This window comes from Typopeltis vanoorti, chromosome 10 (genome assembly GCF_054136105.1).
Source record: "Typopeltis vanoorti isolate ZY-2024b chromosome 10, IOZ_Tvanoo_1.0, whole genome shotgun sequence".
NCBI lineage: Eukaryota > Metazoa > Arthropoda > Arachnida > Uropygi > Thelyphonidae > Typopeltis > Typopeltis vanoorti.
The window spans coordinates 83233041-83260999 of record NC_143558.1 but is presented as its reverse complement, the minus strand read 5'-3'; the positions used below and the strand labels follow the sequence as shown (position 1 = coordinate 83260999).

General features: G+C 36.7%; 2 protein-coding genes across 3 annotated transcripts in view; one reads left to right on the top strand and one right to left on the bottom strand.

The window, feature by feature from the left end:
- Positions 1-9481, bottom strand: part of LOC150102550 (cytoplasmic dynein 2 light intermediate chain 1) — a 372826-nt gene extending 363345 nt beyond the window's left edge. Inside the window, exon 1 of one of the 2 annotated variants that reach the window (XM_090398816.1) lies at positions 9276-9481. Coding sequence is in view for 1 of the 2 variants with exons in the window: in XM_090398815.1 (XP_090254941.1) it covers positions 9276-9280 (5 nt within the window). In the remaining variant the exon portion in view is untranslated. The remainder of the gene's footprint in view (positions 1-9275) is intronic. The other variant, XM_090398815.1, reaches the window with a different exon arrangement.
- A 134-nt stretch (positions 9482-9615) lies between these two features.
- LOC150102549 (KIF-binding protein) lies at positions 9616-11738 on the top strand. The gene has a single exon (XM_090398814.1). It carries the CDS (start codon positions 9740-9742, stop codon positions 11534-11536), a length of 1797 nt encoding a protein of 598 aa, XP_090254940.1. The 5' UTR covers positions 9616-9739; the 3' UTR covers positions 11537-11738.
- The last annotated feature ends 16221 nt before the right edge of the window (positions 11739-27959 follow it).

The following is a 27959-nucleotide window of genomic DNA, read 5'->3' as shown; positions in this document are numbered from 1 at the left end:
TATAACAGTCAGTTTTGATGTCTCCTCCTTATTCACCAATGTCCCACTCAAAGATACTTTAGATCTCATCCAAGATAAATGTCCTCCCAATATCTCAGACCTATTTCAGTTTACCATGAACTCAGGCTATTTCGTTTGGCAAGGAAAATTCAACAAACAAATAGATGGGATAGCCATGGGTTCTCCACTCTTTCTCCATCCCTGGCCAACTTCTTCATGGAGACCTTTGAAGAAAAAGCGCCTTAAACTTGGCTCCACATAAACCTACTGTTTGGCTATGCTATGTAGATGGTGTGCTTGCTATTTGGCCGCATGACTTGGATACACTCCACAACTTCTCAACATACTTAAATAATCAACACCCCAGGATCCAGTTTACCTTGGAAAAGGAAAACAATAACAATCTCCCTTTCCTAGACACTCTGATTACATGCCAGCCTGATGGATCCCTGGCTTTCTCTGTTTACAGAAAAACCTACAGGTAGAATACACTTACCAGCATTCACCCCCCCCCGTTATATAGGGATTATAAAAAAATCTATATAACAGGGCAAAATTAATCAGTTCAGATAACAATGCCCTAACTACTGAACTTAACCATATTCTTAACACCTTCGTAGCCAATGGCTCTATCTATCTATTTTTCACTTCCATCTGCTTCAGACAGGTTGGATCTCCTCCTAATAAGGAGTCACTTTGTCATTTCCTGAAAAATTTAAAGTCATGTGTAACCAACGTACAAGTTCTACAAGAATCTACAAGAAAAATGAATGATCTTAAGTAAGACTTTACTTGCATGAGAAATCAATGCTATAGTTCTGTAATTTTCACACTCTCTTGCATCGCCTTTCTTCAATAAAGGTATATAAAACTAATTTTTTTTCCATTCCCTAGGCCACGTAGTTATGATCCAAATTTGTTGACATAGAGCTGTTAAAATTTTAACTGTCTCTTCTCTCAGGGCTTTGAGCAGCTCAATAGGTATTTCATCCCCCTCCTGCTGCTTTCTTACTGGATAGCTGTTGCAGTGCCCAACTCACTATACTCCTCCAGTGGTACTGGCTTCTGCATATGATCCTGATCTTCAACTTTCTCAGTAATTTTGGAGTCCTTTCTGTAAAGGGCTTCTGTTTTCCATCTTTCTTTGATGTCTGTTGCTTCTGTAAGATATCCTTTGTGATTAATTTTCAATATCCCCCTTCAATGCCCCTTTCGCACTAAACTTCCCCATCAGTTCCCTTATCTTTTTGAAAAGATCTGTTTTTCCTTTCTTGTTATGGTCTTCCATTTGTTGGCATTCCCGGTTAAAGTATTTTCCCTTCCCTCTTCTGGCTTGTTGTTGAAACTCTGCATTCAAATGCCGTACTTCCTGCAAATTTCCTGTGGCCTTCATTTTCCTCCTTTCCCTGTTAGTTCCCTTATCTTTTTGAAAAGGTCTGTTTTTCCTTTCTTGTTTTGTTCTTCTGTTTGTTGGCATTCCTGGTTAAAGTATTTTTTCTTGTCTCTTCTAGCTTGTTGTTGAAACTCTGCATTCAAATGTCATACTTCCTGCAAATTTCCTGTGGCTTTCATTTTCCTCCTTCCCTGAGCAGTTTTGATGGCAACTTCTGACAGCCATTTAGACTTCTTCTTACAAACTGTTGGAATATTCTTCTTTGCTTCTGTTTTAATTATATCTTCAGTCTCTTCCCATAGTTCATCTAGTTCTCTTTCGCACAAATCAAGCATGTTGAATCTGTTCTGCATACTAATATTGTATTCGGCCAGTATGTTTCCAAGATCATATCTGATTGACATTTGTGGTGTTTTCAATTTCCGTGATTTCACATGCATTGTAACCACTAATAATTCATGGTCTGTTCTACAGTCTGCACTTGGAAAAGTCTTGACAGACTAAAGTGCACTTCTCCATCTTCTTTGTCCAGGTATATAGTCAATTTGATATCTGTACTTCCATCAGGTGATATCCATGTGTACCTGTTTGTGTTGTTTAAAGCAGGTGTTAGCAACAAACAAAGAATTCTCTACACAAAACTTCTGCAACTGCCACTAGTCTCTTCCCTGTAGTGTTACGAATACTTAAACCAAAATGACTTGTTATTCCTTGTTACTTGGTTTCTTCCACTTTTGCATTCCAAACTCCAATAAGTAGCCATCAAATCTCACTTTGGTGTTCCATCTATCACTTCTTGTAACTTGCAATAAAATTCTTCTATGTCTTCTTCTGGTGCCTCTGTAGTGGTGCATAAACCTGTATGATGGTCATATTCATTGGATGTCCACTGACTCTGAGAGAAATGATTCTGTCACTCACTGAATTATAGCCTAATACATACTTGGCCATCTTTTTCCTGAGTTAGAAAGATACTCCATTTTTAAGACTCATCTCATATCCTGAGTAATATACCATATAGTCCCCCTGACTGAAAATGGTCCATTCCTGTCCATTTAACTTCACTTATTCCCAATATATTCAGCTTCTTGTACTCCATTTCCATCTTTATTATTTCCAGCTTAGATTGGCTCATACTTCTAACATTCCAAGTTCCAATGTTCAAAGGAAGATTATGGAACCAGAAAATGTAAGCTACAAATTCTGATGAAGAGGAAAGGAGAGCTGATTATGATAAAGGTGTTAAAACAGGTGAAAGGATTTTAAGTTAGAGGTGGGCAAAATCTTTCTGTATATAGCAGTGGGGACAGGTCGCAAGGGGAAATCAAAGTATGAGAGTAATCATTGAGTTAGCTTTTTCATTTGGCAAGCAGAATGGGATGGATTGCCAGCAAGAGTGAAAGGTTGCACTTGTATATGAATTTAATGAGAGATATGAAAATTATTATCATCTTATCTCTACAAAGGTTCAGTGTGAGAATCCACACTATCCAACACAATGTCATCAAACCAATTTAAACTTGTTTAATGTTTCTGCAACTACTACACACACAAGCAATGCATTTCATTTGCCTACTCATGAAAAAAACTACTCTTACACGTTGCTCACATCCTCCTTATAAATTCTTCCAGAGATGACTTCTTGTTATCCCTTCAACAAATGAAAAATTTTCTCTGAATTCAGAAGTAGTTAAGCAAAGTTCAGTGGATAGGCAGAAAAGAGGAGAGATGACAGAGGAGTAACTTGATTAAATTACTTAAGTAAAAAGAGCTAATGATTAAATGTTTGTGTTGGATTAATTAATCTGGTTAATCTGATATAAAACTCATAACCAAGTTATACATCACTAACATATCTTCTCTTCTCTGCCTATCTGCTAAGCTTTGCTCAACCACTTCCCATAACAGGAAGTAAGTGCTGTAGTCCCTACATGACTTAATCAAGACCTTGTACAGTGGAATTAAAAACTCACTGACCAAATTAAAAAATACAGTATATACATTTGATGACACAAAAACATTATATATATTTTAAATAAAATTACATTAATAACTACAAAATTCATTTGATCCAAGGCCTTCAAAATAAGTCTACACTTTACAGATTTTCTTATCCAAAAAAAAAAAATAAATAAATAAATAAAATCATGCATTCTCTGACTCATTCTATAACTGGTTTGTTTAACCTATACTTAATCATGTCTACGAGACTAAACACTGTTCACACAATAAATTAAAGATACCAAGAAATTATATACTTCTTGGTATCCTTAATTTATAGTATAACCAAGTGAAAAAACTTCCAACTGTTCACACAACAACAACCAGCTACCTCTGTCTGACTTTGGATGGCCTCTAGACTTACAATAGCTTACAACCCGAATCCATTTGGTAAATGATGTCTGACAACCATATCCAAGAGTTTTGTTATCACGAAATGTCTTGTTCTCACTTCAGACTGGAAAACCACTTGAAAACACCCACTTTTATGCTGTGGCTCATGTGTATATAACACTGATAGCCCATTTATTTGTATGTGATAACCCTTCATCACATATTACTCTTTAATATACCTAACTTACATTTTTTTTTCCCCTTGCCCCTGCCCTGGATTATCAGTATTTTTCTCTTTGTTCCTTAATTTATGGAACAAAGTGTATTAAACAGGAAATTAGTTTAAAGAGAAAGTTTTGGTTATTTGCTGATGATGTAAAACTGGGTAGAGCAATAGTTAATAATGATGATATAGAGATCTAGCAGAGTAATTTACATGATCTGACAATATGGGCAAGAGAGAATGACCATCAGTTTAATGAGGCAAAGTATAAGGTTAAACTTTGAGATAAAGAGATGACCAGCTGCACATTATAATTATGGAAATAGACTGCAGAAAATTAATGAGGTTAGGGAGTTGAGAGTGCTGGTGGATATGAATTTAAATTCAGAAGTCATATTGCGAAGGTAACTAAAATAAGTCATAGGATTTCCTGGTTACTGAAGGAAGATAAGGAAGTTACTTGAGATAAGGAAGCTATTATTTCTTTTATAAGGCTTTGATAGAGCCCCATCTAGATTGTGCACCTATCTGATTAGTGGGGAAATAGAGGATCCAGAAATGACTAAGATTTATGGATCACAAAAACTGGCTGGTAGCCTAAAAAGGGAGATACAATAGAGATGTTAAGTCATTTAAAGAATCTTATAGAACTACAGAGGAAACTGTTAAGTACTAGAATAGTGTGACAAGAACTAGGGTCATCCATGGAAAATGAGTCATCATCATCATCATCATCATCATCATGCATATCAAGGATTTAGGCCTAGCATGGCCTGTTCCGGCCTTAGAAATCATCGTTGAACCGTTTAAGAGGACGTCCTGGTTTTCTTTTTCCTAATGGCTTGTACTTTAAGGCTTGTTTTGGTAATCTTTCTGATTTCATTCTTTGAACGTGTTCCATCCATTTATGTTTATATTTTTTAATTTTTTCTATTACTTGTTCTTGGTTTAATTCTTTCATAATATCTTCATTTCTTTTGTGATCAAATAGGGTATAGGGTATACTTTGCAGTTTTTCTCATAAACTTCATTTCTGCTGTTGTTAATCTTTGTATTTTTATTTTATTGTCCAGATTTCGCTTCCATACATTAAGACTGGTAGGATTAATGTATTGTATACTTTTAGCCTGGTTTGTTTTTGAACTAGGTTTGGTTTAAATATAGAGTTGATTACACCTGTTATTTTTAAATATTTTGCAATTTTTACGTTTATATCTTTTTCATTTTCATATGTGATCATATATCCTAGGTAGTTAAATGAATTCACCTGTTCTAAGATCTTGTTATCTATTACTATTTTAGTTCTTGCTGGATCTTGTCCTTTAAAGGCCTTGGTTTTTGATTTTTCCGTTGATATTATCATACCATAATCTTTGGATATCTCATTTATATTTAAAATAGCTTTCTGTAAGTTATCTTCAGAATTTGTAATTATTATTTGGTTGTCGGCAAAGAGGAAAGTGTTTAAGTTAACTGTAGGAGAAAGTTTAATTCCTTGATGTAAATTTTTACTCCATTTTATTATTATTTCATTTAAGTAGATATTAAAAAGAGTTGCTGAGCTGGGACATCCCTGTCAGACCGCTTGGTTTATCTCTCTTGTATATGATAGCTCGTGATTTAATCTTATTTGTATTTGATTATTTTCATATATACTTGTGATAGCTTTTAGGATATTATTTGGTATTTGTCTTTCTTTTAATATGTTAAATAATATATTTCTTTTAACTTTGTCAAATGCTTTTTCAAAGTTAATAAATGCAATATGTGTTTCTAAATTATATTCTCTTCTTTTCTGTATTATTAATTTTAGGCAAAAGGCCGGCTCTATACATGATCGTCCTTTTCTAAATCCATTCTGTACTTCTAGAATAAAGTTTTCGGAATATTTCGTTAGTTTGTTATTTAAGATTCTGCTATATATTTTGTAACAGGAATTTAGTATGATGATACCTCTATAGTTTTTAGAGTCATCTCTATTACCATTCTTAAAGATAGGAATCACAATTGCTTTTTTCCATTCTATTGGGGGGGATACCAGTTGAGTAAATTTTATTTAAAAATAATAAGAGTCTTTCTTTGAATCTTGTTCATGTATATTTATATAGTTCTAAACCTAGATTATCTTCTCCAGGTGATTTTCCATTTCTTGTTTCTTTCAGGCTGATTTCTAATTCTTCTTCAGTTATTTCCTTTTCATTTTCGTTAATTGTTTGCCAGTTGTCTTTTTTAAAATATTTGTCTGTCCACAGTTCTGTGTAGTAATTTAGAAATTCTTCTAATTTCAATTCAGTGTTTAATTTTATGTTTTCTTTGGTATCTGCTAAGTGTTTCAAAATCTTATATACATTGGGTCTTATTTTATATAAATCATGTTCTAAATAGTTCTAAATGAAAAATGAAAAAGATATAAACGTAAAAATTGCAAAATATTTAAAAATAACAGGTGTAATTAACTCTATATTTAAACCAAATCTAGTTCAAAAACAAACCAGGCTAAAAGTATACAATACATTAGCCTTACCGGTCCTAATGTATGGAAGCGAAATCTGGACAATAAAACAAAAAGACAAACAAAGATTAACAACAGCAGAAATGAAGTTTATGAGAAAAACTGCAAAGTATACCCTATTTGATCACAAAAGAAACGAAGATATTATGAAAGAATTAAACCAAGAACCAGTAATAGAAAAAAATTAAAAAATACAAATATAAATGGATGGAACACGTTCAAAGAATGAAAACAGAAAGATTACCAAAACAAGCTTTAAAGTACAAGCCATTAGGAAAAAGAAAACCAGGACGTCCTCTTAAACAATTCAACGATGACTTCTAAGGCCGGAACAGGCCATGCTAGGCCTAAATCCTTGATACGCATGATGATGATAATGATGTTCTAAATTAGAAACAAATTTATTCCACGATTCTCTATGTCTTTTTCTGACTTCTCTTTTAGCTATGGCTCTTATTCTTTTATATTCTATTTCATCTTCTAATCTTTTACTGCTTAACCATTTGTGATAGGCTTCTTTTTTCTTTTTGATTATTTCTTTGATTGTATCATCCCAGATCTTCAGTTTTTTTATTTTATTGAATTTTTTGGTCTTTCCTAAGCTTTCATTTGCTGCTGCATTTAGTATCGTTTTTATATTAAGCCATTCTATTTCTATTTCTTCATTTTGTTTTATTTTATCTAGATATTGGTTAATTCTTTGTTCATATAGCCATTGTACATTTGTGTCATTCAATAGTCTAGTTTTATAAACAAACGTTTCAATTTTTCTTTCTGTTCTTGTTACTTGTAGCCATTTAGGTGGTAATCTTAATTTTATTTTAACAAGGAAGTGGTCACTGCTTATTTCATATCCTCTGTGAACTCTAACATCTAGAGAAAATTTTGATGTCTTTTCATTTAATATGAAGTAATCTAATATTGATTTCCATCCTCTTGCTGCCCAAGTATATTTATGTATGTCTTTATGTTCATAGAAGGAATTCATTATTTTTAGGTTATTATAAACTACAAAGTCAATCAATTTTTTACCATTTCTGTTTAGAGTGTGTTCTCCATGTATTCCTATATTATTATTAATTTTCGTGTTTCCAATTCTTGCATTTAAGTCTCCTGCTAAAATTATGTAATCATTTTTATTTATTTTATTATATATGTTTTGTAGCTGATTATAAAAATCAATATTATCCTGTTCTCTTCCTTCTTCTGGGGCATATAAACCAATTATTGTTAAATAGCCTTTATCTATTTTTATTCTAGCTTCTATTATTCTTTCATTCCATAATTTATAATGTTTTAACTGTTTTGAAAGGGAGTTATGAATCCAAATCATGACTCCTGCTTGTGCTCTTTCATTTAATAACTGGTCTAATTCTATTTCTTTATATGCTATTCCTCTTACATTCCAATTTGCTATGTGTATTATATTTTGTCGTTTCCATTTTCGCTTCACCTTTTCCATTCCAGGGTCGTTTCCCATAGATTCAATCTGATTATCTGTTTCTATCACCTTACAAGTATGATTATGTTCTCCATGTCAGGGGGACTAGCCTGACAATGGAATAGTTCAGTGGTAGGGCTGATACCTTAATGCTTCTGAACTAGCCTTCTTCGAATTTAAATCCATAGGAGGAATAGGGTATATTGAAGGGGAAAAAGTAGATTATAGAAGAATTATAGTAAGGTTTATAGAGAGGGCATAGTTGTAAGCCAGAAATGAAAAGACCCCATGGCCCTCGAATACTCTAATAGCATAAGGATCATAAAATAAGAAGAGTTGGCTGATAAGGCCTTATAGGAAAGATTAAAGTAAGTGGATCTTCCTAGAAGTAGAAGAAGGAGAGGACAGATCCAGCTATGGGTCCATGGGAGTGCCTGCTGAGTAAGTGTGGTTAATAAGGGCATGAGAACTAGGTTTTTTTGCTTTAGGAGTGGTGAATGACTGAATGGTTTTGCCAGTCACTTGTGAGTGCATGTGAGCATACATGTTCAGAGCTATGACAGGTATTGTGCAAATAAATGTTAGCGCTTAGTGAAGCATTAATGGGCCTCCTGCAATGATTATACATTCCATGAACGTACTGACATAATAATTTCCACGTAACCAAGCGAAAAAAGCTTACTACAAAGGTTTTTCGATTATGTTTTTTAAAAAGTCAATCATCTACAGATGTTTATAAAACAAGAAATGTTTTTTAAAAAAAACTTGCTGTTTGGTATTTATTATTACAGAATCTCGATAGTAATATAAGACGAATCACTAGCCTCCCGCAACGCACTTCTGCTAAAACCATTCACTGTCGGCACTCTCATCATCCTTTCAGCAATGCATTCCACGGACCGCTATACAAAAAATATAAAAAATAAATAAATAAAAAGTTACTCCTCATTCACTTGGGCAATGGTCGCAATTTTTCGCTGACATTTCATTTACCCCCCCCCCCAAAAAAAAAAAAAAATTGGAATCGCCACAAAATATATAATACGGTGCCAAAGCTAGCGACGACTAGGCTTTGCCTAAATCTAGACCATTCTAAACACTTGGCAACAAGCACGTAACAAAATTAATCAACTGCGCCATATAGGAATCCAGATTGTTCTAGACACAAGAGAGCTAGCTAATTGAAACAAGTTGATGTCTTAACGTGAATGCGTGGGTTTACAATGCCTACCTAAAACTTTTTACTCGAGCCCTGTATTATCCATTTGGTAAACTTCTATGTTGTAAAGTTAACAAAGAGGATGTGATTGCATAACGCAATCAAATCCTTTTTGTTTTACCACCGTTAAAACTGAACTTGTCACATACCCACCTCATGTGAGATTAAGTATTCGCTGCTGAGCTAAAAAGTTCATCCAATTTATTCGCTCAAATTGAAGCAAATTCCGATTCTGTGCTGTTTATTGGTTAACGTTACTTTGGAAAATACTTGAAGCAGCTGATGTTTTGCTTATTTTTTTGCAGTGTAACGGTACACGGGAAAAAAAAATTCTCAGAAGTAAAGATAGGAATTCCGTTCAATGTAGATGACTAACGTAAGTAGAGAATGCAAAGAAAAGCGCAACTATTATTGGAAAACACCGCTACTGCCTCGTTTCGTGATTCGTTCCAAATTGAAATAGGCATCTTCGTAGACTAGGATGAGACCGAGAGGGCGTTGAAACGTTACTATAAAAAGGAGCAGCTGCAAATAGGTTGTGATTCCAGAGAGAGGTCGTAACGTGTGATATTAAAAGTGGTGTTTTAATATATTTTTTTTCTTTGAGTGTGAACAGTATGGCAGTATTAACAACTGAGTGGTACAAATCGGCTCATGAGAGATATCAAACAGCTCAAAAATTGATATACGAATGTAGTCCAAATGATCCAGAAAATGAGCCTTTCAGGTCAAAATATGTAGCGCGAAAAATTCTTGCTTCATTAGAGTCAGAATTAAATGTAATGGAAGCGGATAAACTAGATTCTAGTACTGGTAAGCTATCGAACATTTCTCTTCTGATGGCTTTATTTAAATATGAATTGGGTGTTATTGATGTGGATACAGAAGATGTTACATCAGGTACTGATAGTTTAATGAGAAGTTGGGAAATTATAGAAAAATTCGCACAACAGCCAGAATGTTGTCTGCTAGCAGTGAGTGTATTAAACCAGTTGAGCATAATTTGGTCGATGAGATCTGAATTAGAAAAGTCGCGTGATTTACTTAAGCAAGCTGAGCAAATATACACGACATATAAAAATATAAATAATGATAAAAGTCCTTGCGATTTTGGGGACTTTTTCAACTTTCCTTTAGAACATTCAAGTGAAGAAGGATGGAAAAAATTCGAAAAAGCCTATACTCATACACTATATTATCTAGCCCAAATATATGAACATCTTCGAGAAAATGAAACCGCAGCGATTTATTGCCATGCTACATTAAAACGACAGCTTGAAAGTAATGATTACGATCTTATCGATTGGGCTGTAAACTGTGCAACACTTTCTCAGTATTTTATTACTAAAGAAAACTTTAGTATTGCAAGACATTACCTTTCTTGTGCTAGCCATACTCTAGACGAATATGAAAAGCACCCAACACAGCAAAAGAATACCGATACACAGGTGAGTGATATGGATTCTTTTCAGCATGCTAAAGCTGATGTTGCAAGGTGCTGGGCAAAGTATGGGCTTGCATTGTTGGTTTCGTCACAAGAGTATCTACTCCTGAATTCTGAGGAAAAGAAACATGATTATGGTAATCATATTGAGGTGAAAGAAAATAGCACACAGGAAAATCTATCTGGAATGGAAAAGAAACCTCATGTATTCTTAAATAACCATCAGGTTCTTAAATATGAAGAAACAATAATTAGTCAACATGTCAGACAGTATGAACAAGCAAGGCTTGTGTTTCTGAACATTCAGAAATGGCTAGAAGAAGCAAAACATTATTATGCACTTAATGAATACACTTCTAATTATGTTCAAATCACACAGGATTTAAGTAAAGCATATAGGCTTCTTGCATTTTTTGAGCCAAATCAAGATCGGCAGTGTAAGATGCACAAAAGGAGAATAGATGTCCTGGAAGAGTTACTAAAGGAATTAAATCCTCAGCATTATCTCCTTATCTGCAGACAAATTACATTTGAATTAGCTGAAATATACAGTGAGATGATGGATATGAAATTATGTGCCTTGCAAAAAGATAAGCAGAATTCATCACATATAATTAAAAAAATTAATCTTCTAGCAAATAAGAGCATTCATCAGTTTGAAGCTTTCATTGAATCAATTAAAGACATCAATAAGAAAATGCCTGACATTTTTTCTGAAGATGTTGCTAGACCAGCCTTAATTGCGCATTTCTGTCTTGGGAGATTATATAATAAACTAATATCACCTGACCCTCAGAAACAAATTGAAAATATGTATAATAGTGAAAAAAATTACAAGTTTATAATGGATTATATTAATAAAAACCCAGACCATGAAAAGTATATTAAAAATGAATTAGAGGTTGTAAAGGAAATGGTCCGTCTTCTGCCTGCCAAGATGCAAACAATTGCAAGTTCAACATTGTATTAAAAATTGTTTCAGAAACTGTAGTTAGGCCACATCCTCAGTTAGCTGATATCCTTTTCCTCTTTAACAATTGATGAATTTGTGAATTCATGCATTCTTATTATCATTGAACTTGTAATGCAGTGTAAATTATTTTGTCATCCTGTAAATCTTCATAAAGGCAGTGTACTTTTTTTAAGAAACAGATACATTATTATTATTACTAGTATATGTATATTCTTAAAGGTAACTAGTTATCTTTAAATTGTGAATTTGGTTTCTTTTCTCTAACACTCTCATTCTTTGCCCACTGACACCATTTCATTAACTTCAAACTGAGACTACTCTCTCAAAGCACTTGAATGGTCTGTAGTTCAATGCAAAAGATTTGTGAAACAGCTACCAAACTTTGATCTCTATATCAAAATCAATCATTTTGAGACTGTGTGTGTGTGTATATATACATATCACATAAACAGAGAACAGAAGTTAATCCACCCTGGGTCAATCAGCAAATCTTGTGCAGAGATAAAAGAGATTTTCATCCAACAAAGTAGGCAAACTGACCAGAAGAACACTCATAGTTATCATGCATCATATGCTGGCCTCATAGCCTTAGTTGTGTTAGCTGCAACTCCAAACTACATTCATCATGGTTAAGGTAAATTACAGCATGACTAACATGATTTTTCCCTTATACAAGAGGTCACATTACTCATTGTTAAATAGGTTAATTGTATTGTACTATAGTGCCATGATGGAATGACTTCTGTTCTCTCTTTGGCCTTGATATGCTAGTTGAAACATTCTGCTATTAGTAATTTTAATAATTAGTTATTTTTATTCAAATTTGTAGTATTATCAGTCTAACTGAAAATCTCTTGCAAATATCTTGGCTGGTTCAAGGTTTAGAGGTACAGGAGGAGAGTGTGTTTCAGATACCGAGTATTCTGGATGTCAGCAAAGCTTTGGGACTGGATGGTATTTCACCACGAGTTTTGAGAGAATGTGCTAGGGAACTGACAGTGCCTTTAACCTGGCTTTTCAATGAAAGTCTGGCTGCAGGAAAGGTACCCAGGGAATGGAAGGAAGGTAAGATAGTGCCATTGCATAAGAGTGGTAACAGACTGGAAGTGTCTAATTATAGGCCAACCTGTGTGTCATCAGTAGTAGTTAAGATCTTGGAGAAAGTAGTGAGGGGCCGTATACAGCATTCAGCAGATGAGGGTAATGTTATCTGTGAGAGACAACATGGATTTGTGAAAGGGCGCTCTTGTTTTAGCAATATGCTAGCCTTTTATAATAAAGTTACAAGAACATTAGATGAGGGAAAGGCATATACTCTAATTTTCTTAGACTTAGCGAAGGCATTTGACAGGGTGCCATGTGAAAAGCTGATATTTAAGTTGCAGCACATGTGTCTGAATGTCAGATTGGTCAACTGGATTCAGGATTGGCTATCTGATGGGTATCAGAGAGTTGTGTATGGTGAAGCAGTTTCAAGGAGACAGGGAGTTACAGGTGGGGTCCCACAGGGCTCAGTACTAGGACCTATATTGTTTAACCTTTATATCAATGACATTACTAATGGATTGCAAGGGGATATTCAGTAGTTTGCAGATGATGCGAAGCTGGGAAGGATTATTAGTAATAGTGCAGATGTGGTAGCCGTGCAAGAGGATTTGAATAAGCTAGATAGATAGGCAAATGAATGGGGGTGTCAGTTTAATGCAGCAAAATGGAAGATCTTGAGGTTTGGGAAACATCGATGGGATGCTGCATACTCTATGGGAGGAGTTATACTGGAGGAAGTAGGGGAGACGAGATCTGGGGTTGATGATTGATAGAAACCTGAAATTTAGGGGATATATTGCAAAGGCGGTGAAGGTAACACAGAGGATTGCTGCAATTATGACAATGAAACTGACCTGCAGAGATAAAAGGGTTATCATTCCATTGTATAAGTCTCTGATCAGACCACACTTAGACTACTTTTCTCAGATTTGTCCCCAGGATTTGAAGGGAATAAATTAACTGTGTGAAAGGGTACAGAGATGGATGACAAAGATGGTTTTGGGACTGTACAATTTTGGTTATGAGGATCGGCTGAGGAAATATGGACTGCAGAGTTTGGTGGATAGAAGAAGGAGAGGTGATATGATTGAGACTTTTAAACTTTTGATAGTTGGTTACAGGGTTGACACTGGGGAGTTCTTTCACTTGGTTGAACAGCAGGAAGGAGTGATGACAAGAAAGCCATCCCTGGAAGTTACGAAAGGAAACTGTGAGCAAGAGGGTGAGCAGTGGTTTCTTTACGTGGAGGGTGGTTGAGCCGTGGAATGCATTGCCTGATGGAGTCGTGAGAGCGAGAGTGGTCAATGAGTTTAAGGAGTGGTATGATAGACTTTGTGTTTCTTAAGGGGGACCTCCCCTCGATGAATCTTAACAGACATTATGTTCTTAGGAAGATAACATTACCCTCATCTGCCCAATGCTGTATACGGCCCCTCACTACTTTCTCCAAGATCTTAACAACTACTGATGACACACAGATTGGCCTATAATTAGACACTTCCAGTCTGTTACCACGCTTATGCAATGGCACTATCTTACCTTCCTTCCATTCCCTGGGTATCTTTCCTGCAGCCAGACTTTCAATGAAAAGCCAGGTTAAAGGCACTGTCAGTTCCCTAGCACGTTCTCTCAAAACTCGTGGTGAAATACCATCCAGTCCCAAAGCTTTGCTGACATCCAGAATACTCGGTATCTGAAACACACTTTCCTCCTGTACCTCTAAACCTCGAACCAGCCAAGATATTTGGAAGAGATTTTCAGTTAGACTAATAATACTACAAATTTGAATAAAAATAACTAATTATTATTAAAATTACTAATAGCAGAATGTTTCAACTAGCATATCAAGGTCAAAGAGAGAACAGAAGTCATTCCATCATGGCACTATAGTACAATACAATTAACCTATTTAACAATGAGTAATGTGACCTCTTGTATAAGGGAAAAATCATGTTAGTTATGCTGTAATTTACCTTAACCATGATGAATGTAGTTTGGAGTTGCAGCTAACACAACTAAGGTTATGAGGCCAGCATATGATGCATGATAACTATGAGTGTTCTTCTGGTCAGTTTGCCTACTTTGTTGGATGAAAATCTTTACAGACACTTCCAGTCTGTTACCACCCTTATGCAATGGCACTATCTCACCTTCCTTCCATTCTCTGGGCACCTTTCCTGCAGGCAGACTTTCATTGAAAAGCCAGGTTAAAGGCACTTTCAGTTCCTTAGCACATTCTCTCAAAACTCATGGTGAAATACCATCCAGTCCCAAAGCTTTATTGACATCCAGAGTTCTCGGTATCTGAAACACACTCTCCTCCTGTACCTCTAAACCTTGAACCTGCGCTATCCCTCTAGCATTAAAACTGACTCCTCCAGGATGAAATACTCCAATAAATTGGTCATTGAACAATTCCACTATGTCCTCTGCATCAGTCACTCTATTCCCATTTTTATCCCACAATATCATTCTTCCACAGTCATTTCTCCTCTTACTGGCCACATAGCTAAAAAATTCCCTAGGATTTTTCTTTGATTCTTAGGGCCAATCTCCTCGCATATTTCAGTTATGCTTTCCTTACCACACTAGTCACTCTTCTGGCCAGTGTCTTATATTCTTCATGCATCTTCTCTTCCCCTGTTTCCTTATATCTCTTCCATAGCCTCTTTTTCGCATGCAATTCCTGTTTAATATTGTTTGTTTTCCACTTTACTCCAAATTGTGTCCTCTTCTTCACTCGTGGTATACAACTTACCATTGCTGCTAACAAATATTCTTTCACAATTTCCCATGCACTAATGATATCCTGGCCTTCCAATTCATCCCTCCATGAAACTTCCCGAAGTTGACGTCTAAGACTATTATAATCACTTGCTTTATAATTCCACATAAGTTCCCGTCTCTTTGATACTCCTGCATGTCTATTCATTTTCCAAGTCAAAACCACATGGTCACTCTCTCCAACTGGTGGGAGAGATGTCATCTCAGTTATTATCAATTCTTCTTATGCTATAACCAAATCCAAAACTCTTGAATCTCTTGTTCCTTCTGTTACATGTTGTAAGACATTTGTCCCTCAACAATTCTAGAAATTCCATTTCCCTATTGCTACTTGCATCTTCCTCTCTGCAATTTATAGTACTGTAGTTAAAATCTCCCATAACAATCATTCTTCTGGCACTTGCCAAACTTAACTGTATAAACATCTCCTGGTGCCCATCCTCTGCTGCTGGGTCTGTAGCAATACCCCACTAAATATCCTGTCTTGCCCACCTCTACCTCACACCATATGCTCTCAAAATCATTTGTCTCACTGCTTTCCAAAGCCTCCACTCTTAGAGGACATAGGTCATCACTTATCATAAGCAGCACCCCACCACCACGCTTTCCCCTCCTATCCTGCCTAAAAATGTATACCCAGCGACTTCTATTCCTATTATTATATCCTCTTCTGTCAACCATGTCTCATTGATCCCAATAATTTTTGGCCAGGCTGATGCTATCTGCGCCACCAATTCCTCTCCCTTATTCCGGATACTCCTGGCATTAGTATAAAGCATATAAATGCATTTGTTTCTATACCCAGCATTATCCCCTCTAGACTCCACTGGGCTCAGTGTTACCTGATGTCATCTCCCTTCTCCCAAGTATCCATTCACACAAGAGGCCATCCCTGCTATCATCCTCCCTGGGACACACTGACTTGTTCAGAACAGCAATCTCTCCAGATGCCTACGTCCTTCCTCATTCAAATGTAAGCGGTCTCTCGCATACAATTCCTCTCTTTCCTCAAATGCACTCCAAGCATCCACATATATCAGTCCTCTCTTGTCACACATTCTAGCTATTATGTCATTCAATAACCCCGCTCTTCTGCTCAGCTCGTCATTTTCATACCTAGGTAACACGCACACTATTTTTCTCTCTCTGTCTTCCGTATAGCCTCAAGCAAAAATCTCATATCTCTCGCTGCCCGACTTACATTACCACTCAGGTCATTTGTTCCTACCATCACGATCATCTCATCCACCCTTTCACCTCTCTTAATTGCCATAGCCACCCTTTCTATTGTTCCTCCTGGCAAACACTCCTCACGCGTCGTTTCTTGAACACCACGGATCATTGAGTCGCCATACATTATACCTCTTACCATTGTCTCTCTCCTATTGTTTCCATTCTCTCCTCTTCTTTCATTCCCATTGGTGCCTCTCATTCCCTCTCCTACTACTGTTTCCATTCTCTCCACTTCTAGCATTTCCATATCCCTCTCTCATTCTCTCTCCTACTGTTTCCATCCTCTCGTCTTCTAGCATTCCCATACCTCTCTCTCATTCCATCTCTCCTACCGTTTCCATTCTCTCCTCTTCTGGCACTTCCATATCTCTCTCTCATTCTGTCTCTCCTACTGTTTCCATCCTCTCGTCTGCTAGCATTCCCTCTCTTCTACTGTTTCCATTCTCTCCTCTTCTAGCACCCCCATACCTTTCTCTCCTCTTCTAACACTCCCAAAATTCTCTCTCTCCTCTACTCTGATTCGCCTTGCATTTATCTCTTCCATTCTCCTAATCTTATCTGTCATACTTCTCTCATTCACAAGACATTCCACCTCCTCTTTCAGCTTATCTATCTCCCTCTGCACGTCAGTTACTCTTAATCTAAATTCACTCTCCCAAACAAAACCATCTCCTAAACTTACACAGTCACTCACACCTTCCACACTATCAACTATTATTTTTTCATTCATATATATATATATTTTTTATTCTCTCCTATCACACTACTTCTCTTCCTACATTCATTCCCTGTTCCTGGAGCAACAAGGTCGGATATTGATATTTCTAATGCACTTATTTCCTCCAACTGCCTGCATTTTGCGCACATACACTCTCCACTCTCTTTCGCATGCCACATATCCAATTCCCGAGACGCATACATGCCGCAAAGTCCCTTATGATATTGCTTATAATAGAGTTCTTAAATGGTGGAGGACTTGGCGATATGCCACTTGCGACTGCAGCCGAATCCGCCACCATTCCTCACTGCCGAATAGCATAATCTTTAATAATTATTCAATTAATAAATTCCTTTAAATAAATAAGAAAAAAAAAGTACAAACAATTACAAGCAAAACAAAACATTTAAGTACACTAAATATAATTAAATAAAATGAAATATAACTAAATACAGTAATGAAAACTTGGCTTCATTTTGTCTTCCACCATTATGCTTCGATTCCCACGGTATAACAAACATTTTTTGTAAAATGTTTATTTAAGCCATTATAAAATTGAGTCATTATTTTTTTTAATATTAAAGTTCACATATTAAATGGAAACAGAGGCTGCCATTTAGGATGTTAAAAAAAAGTATAAAATATTATTACAAGAGGCTTCCAGGAGGCCACATATCACTAAGACCACCTGTTATACCTACTCTTGAATTCATTCACACTATCTGTAAGCTTTTCTAATTGTGGACTGCTCTGAAAACGTGTTTTTATATAGATTCTTAAGTAGTAAGGATCTTTGGCAGATGTCTTGTAACCTGATAAAATAAGGCAGTCTACTGTTGGTCTTCAGGCCGATGCCTATGAAATTGATATGTTTGTCATACTTTTTTACTATTCGCTACAAAAATATTACATTCCCTTCCCCCATGTGTGTCACAGATATCATATACCCATCATACTTCTAAAAAAAAAAAAAAGATAGCTAAGATGCATCATAAATAATATAATTTGCACTATTTTTAATTTATGTATTGAATTTTACAAACCAAGATAAGTTTTATTTTCTGTAATGCAAAAAAACTGCATACATTTCAGTTGAGGCCAAGTGCATTACCAAGTTTTGTCGTGATTTTTGTTTATATTTTTTTGGTTAATAAAGATAAAATGGCATTGAGAGCAAAAACAACCAGATGTGTGATTGGAAAATTGAATGTAGTGAGTGATGTAGAATTTTTGAAGAGTCTGTGTCAAGAGTGTAGTATGCTTGGGAGAATGTGGAAGATGTTTGTCAAAAGATTGAACAAGTGTAAATCTGCAAGGAAGGGTGATATTTTGATGGACTGTGAGGTGTTAAATGAGAGTGGAGAATGAGGACTGAATATTAAACACAAATAAAAAAAGCAGAAACAGCAGGGAGTATAAGACTGAGAATGTTATCATCCAGAAAGGTGAGCAAGAGAATGAGTGTAGAGAATATTGTTACGTCCTTGTTTTCTTAAATATTTTACCTCTATTGTTCTCCTTGTGCCTACTGAGATCTGGCTTCTAAACTGACCCTTTAGGGCCGTTTCTCTCTTCAAGCTCTGACAAAATTTATTTGTTAATGCTGTGCCAGTCAGAACTCTAGGATAGAAACTCTTATCCGAAGAAACTTTCCCAGAATTCAAGTAACACCTTATATAGATTAAGTAGTTAAGTAGATTGAGTTCTCAGTATACAGTCATGGCTTTGACAATCTTAAATTCCCCCTTTTTCCTCTAAACATAGGTTTGATATTTTCATGAGTGGTAAAATTCAATCTCTTACTCAGACAAACTCAGGTATACATGGGAAAACACATTTATTATTTATCTAAGAACATTGCAATTTAAATAACACATATAATGAAGGTTAATACTAAAATACAAGTAAAGCAGGTAATAATAATCAAACAGACAGGCTATTCAAACACATTCATGAGAATCTTATGTTCATCTATATTACAAACATGGATGTCGGTATTAAACTAGATTACTGCTACTACATTAAACTTGGTCTAGACAACTTATGAACGTGGACTACTAGTCCAATTCGACTAACACAACACAGCAAACTGTCTCAAAAATCTCTCTTTCTTCTTTTCTAAACTCTGTCCATTTTACACCTTCGTCGCCAATAGATAACACAAAAGGAAGATTTGTACATTACCACCTTGTTAGATGATTTCTCGATCCTTCTGTCTGTTCTTTGTTATAGATTGTCCCTCTATACAACGGATTGCCTTCATGTGCTCTTCCCAAATTCGCCACTTGTTTCTTCTGGGCTTACGAACTTTTCGCGTTGCCGCTTCTAACACGATTTACCTTCAAAGGAATCCTTTGCTGCTTTCTCATCAGTTAGATCCACACTGATAGTCTAAAACTCGAACACTGTCGTCATCTCGTGCTATATTTTCTTCGATTTGCGTCGCTTGGCAACGGGAAACACGCTGCCACTTTGCCGTCTTCACGCGTCTTGTTGGGTATCAGGCATACTGATCCGCTCGGGAACTTCAAGCAGGAGACCTACGGGGAGGGCATGTGACCGGGGAACGCCACAGGAACTAGGAGAAAAAAACGTAAAAGGAGGCAAAAAGTTTGTCCCTCTTAACGATTTGATTTAAACCCCATTATAGTACCCTCTTTCCGCACTCCAAACTTGTCTACAACGCTCACTTCCATTTGCTGTCACCGAGTGACATCACCTCTTTGCTGTCCGTGCATCACGTTTTTTGGGGAACGTGAATTTCTTGCACCTTCCACGAATGCCTACTCATCGCTCGTTACATCATCTTTGGCGGGCAAACTGCAACCTTTGAACTTTCGTTCGCACGATGATACACTACTTTATACATGGCATATTTTAACATTGATGTTTTTGACAAATTAAGATTCCATCTATTTTAGACAATAACCTTAAATATAGTACAATTTAATATTTATTTCCTTCTTCGATTTCATTTTAATTTAAGGTTCAACCTCTTCTTTTATATTTTAATTCCTTTTTAAGCAAAGTTAATATCTGCATCTTCACATATGTCTGCTTTCGCCAAGAGTACAAGTGTGCTTTTGCTTGATATTGTTCTCTTGTTAAATCTTGAATGGAACGGTTCTATTCTTGATAGAGCCATCATTCAAGATCTAACAATATACACTGTGTTGACAAAAGTATTTGGATAAAATTGTGAAAAAAAAAAAATGCACATTAATTACATTTCTAGTACCGAGTGGGACCACCTTTGGCCTGAATAACAACTACTACTCTTCGGGGCATGCTTTCAACCAATTTCTGATATATCACAAAAGGAATATTCTGCCATTCCTCGCAAAACTGTCCCATTGCTGATGACGCCACTGTGGTCTGAAGCAAATTCCATCTCAAAGATGTTTGATAGGGTTGAGGTCTCTACTCTGAGCTGACTAGTCCAACATTTCAACATTGTTTTGTGGAAACCAGTCTCAGACATACAGTGCAGTATGGCATGGAGCATTGTTGTGCTGAAACATGCAAGGGTCACTGCTGAAGTACTTCCATAGTGTCAGAATCATGAAGTTTGTCCAGGATGTCCAGGTAACCATCAGATGCCATTGCGGCACTTCCACTAATGGACCAAGCCTTCCATCCAGCTGAAACATCCCTATACTATTACGAGTCCCCACCGAACTTGGCAGTTGAAATGATGTAGTCATGCCAGAACCATTCCTCCCCCAGTAATCTCCAGATCCAAATGCAACCATCAGAATGAAACATTTGAAAGTGTGATTCATTGCTCACAGAACCCTTTTCCAATTATTCATGGTCCAGGAACGGTGTGAAAGACGCCGTTTTTTTTTTTTTTTTTTTTTTTTTTTTTGTGTCAGGTTGGTTTTTTTGGGAGGGGGGGGGTGATGTGTGGCTTGTCTGCAGCAGCTCTGCCATACTAACCTAAGGCATGCAACTCTCTGCAGACAGTTCTAGTTTTGAGAGATGTCCCTGCAGTATTTTCCAGGTTGATTGTGAGGTCCACCACTGATGATGTGCAGGATGCTCAAACATTCCAAGACAGAGTGCATTGATCTCAGTCAGTGAGTGTTGGTAGCCTCTCAGGGTATTTCCTGCTCTAGTAGCACCATGAGCTCTCCATTTGTGAATGACATAAGCAATGGTGGATTTCAGTATACTGAATGCCACAGACAGAAAGACTGCTGATGTGACACCCAACCACCATCCCATGTTGGAAGTCTGTCAGTTTAGCTGAACATGGCATCTTGACATAGAGTACAGTGGAAAACATGCAGCACATACCACCTTTTATTACCAGATTTACACTGACACTCCCTGAATATTTGCATGTGATAGGATCTGAAATTTGCTTGCCACATAAGGGATGTCCAAATACTTGAATAACATAGTGTAATTGGAAATACAGAACAGATTGAAAGAGCAAAAGTGAGTGCAATTAAGGGACCAGAAGAAAAACATGACTGAAGAAGCAAAAGTTAGTGATTACCAGTATAAAAGAAATCAAAACTGCTAGAATGCAAGACTTGAAGAATGAGATGAAGCATGTGCAAAATGAAGTTAGATGTTTGGTGGATACCAGTGGTGGCCGGTGAAAATTTTAAATTGGGGTGCTGCATAAAAAAAAAAAAAAACACTTTTTTTTCCCTAATCAGCAACGAATTTATTAATAAATAAATATATTAACAGACTGATATTTCTAAAAAATTGCTTTTTTAGAAATATTTCATCCTCACCACGAATAAACACTAATAATAAGTTTCGTATCAATAGCAATGACAAGTGCAAACGAATCGGCATTAGATCGCAGTGCATTTATTTCGTGTGACGATAATTGAAAAAATATAATTATTTTCATATTTTCAACAGTGACACTCATCATAATTCAGCCTTGTATCTATAATAAATAAATAATTATATGTTATTTTAACAAAATAAAATAAGATTTACAAAAAAATAGTTGACCACGAACATGCGCCAATAATAAACATTTCATATTTCAGAAATAACGAGCGCAGGCATAAGATACACTGCCCAAGCGGCAGTATATCTAATGACGTAATGTGCAACGACAGCAATGCCGTTAGATCGCAGTACATTTGTTTCGTGTAACAATAATTGAAGAAATATTATTCTTTTCATATTTTCAATGGTGACACTCATCATAATTCAGCCTTGTATCTATAATAAATAAATAATTATATGTTATTTTAACAAAATAAAATAAAAATTACAAAAAATAGTTCACCATGCACAAGCACCAATAACAAACGTTTCATATCTCACAGAAATAAGGCGCGTAAGCATACTAAAAATACACTGCAGTTGGAGCAGTTACAGTTGGGAATGACGTAACGTGCAATGACAAAAGCAAACGAATATTGGCGTTAGATCACAGTGCATTTGTTTCGTAATCTAAAGTGTTAATCGAACAATTCCAATTATTAACTATTCAATCAATGTCAAAACATAAGCTGTAACCTTTAACATGTTGTATTGCATTTATATAATGTTGTAAGCATTGTTATTATTTATAAACACAAAATTTAATTTTTTCCTTGGGGGTGCTGCAGTGTTGCAGTGCTCTGGTGAATACCAATGACAGAGTGAAAGAAGAAAAGGAAATATGAAGAATATTATATTCTTCATATTTCCTTTAATAATATGAATCAGAGATTCAATTATTAAAGCTGTGGTCAGAAAGTGCACATTTGTTTCCCTGGCAGGAGTAAACAAGCTGATTGATACTTTGGATGTGGGAAGTAAATTTGCACAGTGGTGGTAGGAAAGAATAATTTGATTAGATATAGGGAGAATATATATATTATTATTATAACTATAGAGTCAGAAGACAAAGTCACAATTTTGACTGTGTCCCCTAAATTTTAGATCCTTATCCACTATCACCCCCAGATCTCTTATTTTCCTCTACCTCCAACAGTATATTCTCACCAAGCATAAATTCTGCATCCCATCTTTGTTTTCCAAATTTTAAAACCTTACATTTTGCAAAATTGAACTTGCATCCCCCATTTCCATGCCCAATCACTCAATCTATTCAAGTCTTCCTGTAAGGCCACAACATTTTCACTACACTTCATGGTTCATCCCAACTTTGCATCATCTGCAAACTACGGAATATCTCCATCCAAATCTTCACCTATAGTGAAGATTTAAACACCAATGGACCTAAAACAGACCCCCCAAGGCACTCCACTAGTGACTTTCCTTTTCCTGGATATCGCTCCCCCATACACAATTTGTTGATACCTAAAAGATAGCCAGTCTCCAATCCAATGCACCAATCTAATATCCAACTCCATCTGCTCTAGTTTGACTGTCAACCTATCATGAGGTACTCAATCAAAAGCCTTTGCGAAATCCAAGTATATTACTGTGTATCCTATTCCTCTCTCCAAGGAAGCAGTCACTTTATTTTAATAATAAGTAGATTACTAAAACATGACCTCCCTTTAGCAAATCCATGCTGTTCATCAAAGATAATACCATTGTTATCAACCCAACTCTGGATTTTAGTTCTCACAAGCTTCTCAAACAACTTAACCACAACACCTGACACACAGATAGGCCTATGGGTTGATGTTTGCGTTCGATCACCTCCTTTATGAAGTGGCACAACCTTGCCCTCCTTCTACTCCTTAGGAACTTAACCGAGTGCAAAACTCATTAAAAAAAATATGTCAAGGCAGATGTCAACTCCCTGGCACATTCTTTCAGAATACGTGGTGATATATTATCAAGTCCCACAGCCTTATTAACATATAGTTTACTCAACTCCCCATACACCTCTTGCTTACATACAGTCAGTCTCTCCTCCCCATCATCAACTGCTCTAAATCTCTTCATGAAGTCACATTCACAAGATTGAAAGATCTCTATGAACTGCTCATTAAGTATCTCCACCACACATTCTGCATCAACTGTCTTTATACCATTTTCTCCAATCAATGTCATCTTTCCATAATTATTCTTTCTTTTGCTGGCTACATATCGAAAGAACTCCTTAGGCTTCATTAGCCAACTGCTGTTCATACCTCTCTTTTGCTACCCTCACCAACCAAGTCACCCTCCTTGCTTGGTCTTTGTAGACCTCATGGAATTTGTTATTTCCACTTCTCTTATTCTGCCTCCACAATACCCTTTTTCTCTGTATCGCATGCTTAATCTCTTTATTCATCCATCTCACACCCACCTTATTTAACCTTCTCACCCTTGGAATACATTTAGACATTGCATCTACTAAACAGTTTTTTAAAATCCCCCAAGCGGCATTGATCTCTTTTCCAGCTAACTCCTCATTCCACGCTACACCTGCAAGCTGTCTCCTGAGCTCTTCATAATCACCCCCCCTTGTAGTTCCACACATACCCTTTTCTCACAGAGGTCCTCGCACTGCTGGCAACCACCCAGGTAATCACCTCATGGTCACTCTCACCAATTGGTGGATGATTTGACACCTCATTTACAATTACATCCTCTGATGAGATGACCAAATCCAAGACCCTCAATCCTTGTGTGCCCTCTGTTACATACTGTCTGAGGTAGTTATCCCTCAAAAACTCAAGAAACTCATTTTCTTTACTTCCAGTTGCTATCTCATCATTCCAGTCTATATTGCCATAATTAAAATCAACCATAATGTGATCACCCTTTTCTTATTTACTTGGCTAATTTGATTGTACATTTCATTATCACCACCATCCACATTACCTGGTCTATAACAACATCCCACCAAGTATTTGATTCCATTCACCTCTATCTCACACCATACTGCCTCAAAACCACTGGCACTATTTCCCTCTTGCATCTCCACTTTATATGGACATAACTCTTTCTCTATCATCAATAGCACTTCCCCTCCCTTTTTACCCCCCCCCCCTTTGTCCTCACGAAACACATCATACCCTTCTATTTCTATTCCTCTCAGGATGTCATCCTCTTCCAACCATGTCTCACTTATTCCGACAATCTTTGGGTGAACAGACGCAATTAGTGCAACCATTTCATCTGCCTTGTTTCTTATACTTCTGGCATTTGTATACAAACGCAACAGCTCATTTCTGGATATACAGCTAGCCACTGATACTACCACTCACTCGATGTGATCTCTCCATGCTCGACTGGGGCCATTTCCCTTTCTGCTTTTTCATTTTAAAACCCTTTTCAATTCCAACTGTTTCCTCTTGATCCCTGGTCATCCCATTCCTTTCCTTCCTACACATGCTCACCTCCTCTTGGAACATCCACCTTTCTCATGCTGTATACCCGTGTCCACCCTGAACCTCCCCATTTCCCTGCTCCTCTTGTACACCCATTCTCTCATTTTCTATACTCATACCACTCACTTCCCCATTCATAACCACCTCTTCAATCTCTCCTGTCTTACTCTCCCGTTCTTCCACATCACTTCCCACTCGATCTGATTCATTCTCTCTATTCAGTTCTCTACCTTACAGCAGCAGTCTCTCCAAGCGACTCACACCATAACCACTCAAATGCAGTCCATCGCTCTCATACAGCTCACTTCGTCCCTCAAATTCATTCCACACATTAACAAACTGTACTTCCACATCACTTCCCACTCGATCTGATTCATTCTCTCTATTCAGTTCTCTACCTTACAGCAGCAGTCTCTCCAAGCGACTCACACCATAACCACTCAAATGCAGTCCATCGCTCTCATACAGCTCACTTCGTCCCTCAAATTCATTCCACACATTAACAAACTGTACTCCTGTCTCCTCACACATTTCAGCCAGCATATCATTCATAATCCTTGCTCTCAGCCTCATTTCACCATAGTCATACCTAGGCAACATGCTAACTACCCTTCCTGTCACACTATTCTCTTTTATCCCTCTAAGCAGCCTCCTGATATCCACTCTTTGTCCCTCTCTCAAATCATTTGTACCTATTAATACTATTAACTCTTTTGCTCGCTCCTGCCTCATATCCAATGCCTCAATCACTCTACTCATTTTAGCGCCTGGAAAACATATCTTGTGCATTCTATCCTCCAGCACACCTTTAATAATGGAGTCGCCATACAACGCCACTCACTCATCTTTCGTTAACTTTTTCATTCCATCATTATTTATTTTAATAGTTTTTACCTAAATTTTCTTAATTTCATTCCGCATCCATTTCATTTCTTGCCTCATCCAATCCAATTCAACTTCCGAATCTCGCGACACATTCTCTCTATCATTCAATCTTTCTAACTCTCAACCCCCCCTTCTCACTTTCACTCTTATTCATCCTTCTTTGTTTCCGTACTTTCGGTCCAACATGCATCCAACTTTCGCTATCATTCTTCCCATTTTCAACTGTTTCCTCTTGATCCCTGGTCATCCCATTCCTTTCCTTCCTACACATGCTCACCTCCTCTTGGAACATCCACCTTTCTCATGCTGTATACCCGTGTCCACCCTGAACCTCCCCATTTCCCTGCTCCTCTTGTACACCCATTCTCTCATTTTCTATACTCATACCACTCACTTCCCCATTCATAACCACCTCTTCAATCTCTCCTGTCTTACTCTCCCGTTCTTCCACATCACTTCCCACTCGATCTGATTCATTCTCTCTATTCAGTTCTCTACCTTACAGCAGCAGTCTCTCCAAGCGACTCACACCATAACCACTCAACACTTTGTTTCTGTTCTTTCAGTCCAACATGCGTCGAATTTTTGTTATCATCCATTCTTTCGATTTTTTTCACTTTCGATTTCTGCATCACGCCATTTCTAGTTTCATTCGTTCTCTCAATTTCGTTTCCTTCCACCACTCTCACCTCACTTTTGTCCCTTTTAGCATCTGTTATGGTTTTCAATTCGCTCTTTTTGTTTTTTACTGATTTTTTAACATTTTTTCGCCTCTCTTTCTCGCCATCTTTTTCTTTCAAACGTGCACCCATTTTCCCCACGACAATCTCGCTACTAACACTTTCTGTCATCAATTTCATATTTGCATTCATCAATTTCTCGTTCAGATCACACTTCGCACACACACCCTCCTTCCATCCTTACCAAATATCCACAAATCATTTATGTAATCGGAAGAATACATATAACAGATCTCACACTTAATGAAACGACTGAAATCTAAATTAAACATGGAATGACAATGCCGCCTACATTTTTTTCAGGTTATTAAGTCTAATAATAACGATTTTGTAATTAAGTTTTGGCAAAAAAAATCAATCCCCCACACTAATAAAACCGGTAACGCACAATGTTTACAGCCTCTCTTACTCAAAAAATTACGCATATATATTTAATCATTCCTAGAAAACTTATCCCAATCTGGAGCTCTTATACATGTCATTGTCCAATTCATATATCAGATTATTGAGGAGAGTAAACACTTGCATTCTGGTGGGAATGGCAGTTGGATTGCCCAGATATGGCAATTAGTTGAAACAGTGAGCAAAAATCATGAATGGTATGCTAGTAGATCTGTGTAAGGATGCAGTTTTATTGTGGAATGCATCTGAGATGTGAATGAAATTGTATAAAAAGAGATGGATTGCATTTAAATGGATTAACTGTAAATCATCTGGCAAGATTGTTGATGTAATGAGTAATGTGAAGAAGTGTGAGG

What these genes read in the sequence shown, in the direction of transcription:
- LOC150102549 (XM_090398814.1), top strand. Translation starts at nt 9,740, where the DNA reads ATGGCAGTATTAACAACTGAGTGGTACAAATCGGCTCATGAGAGATAT.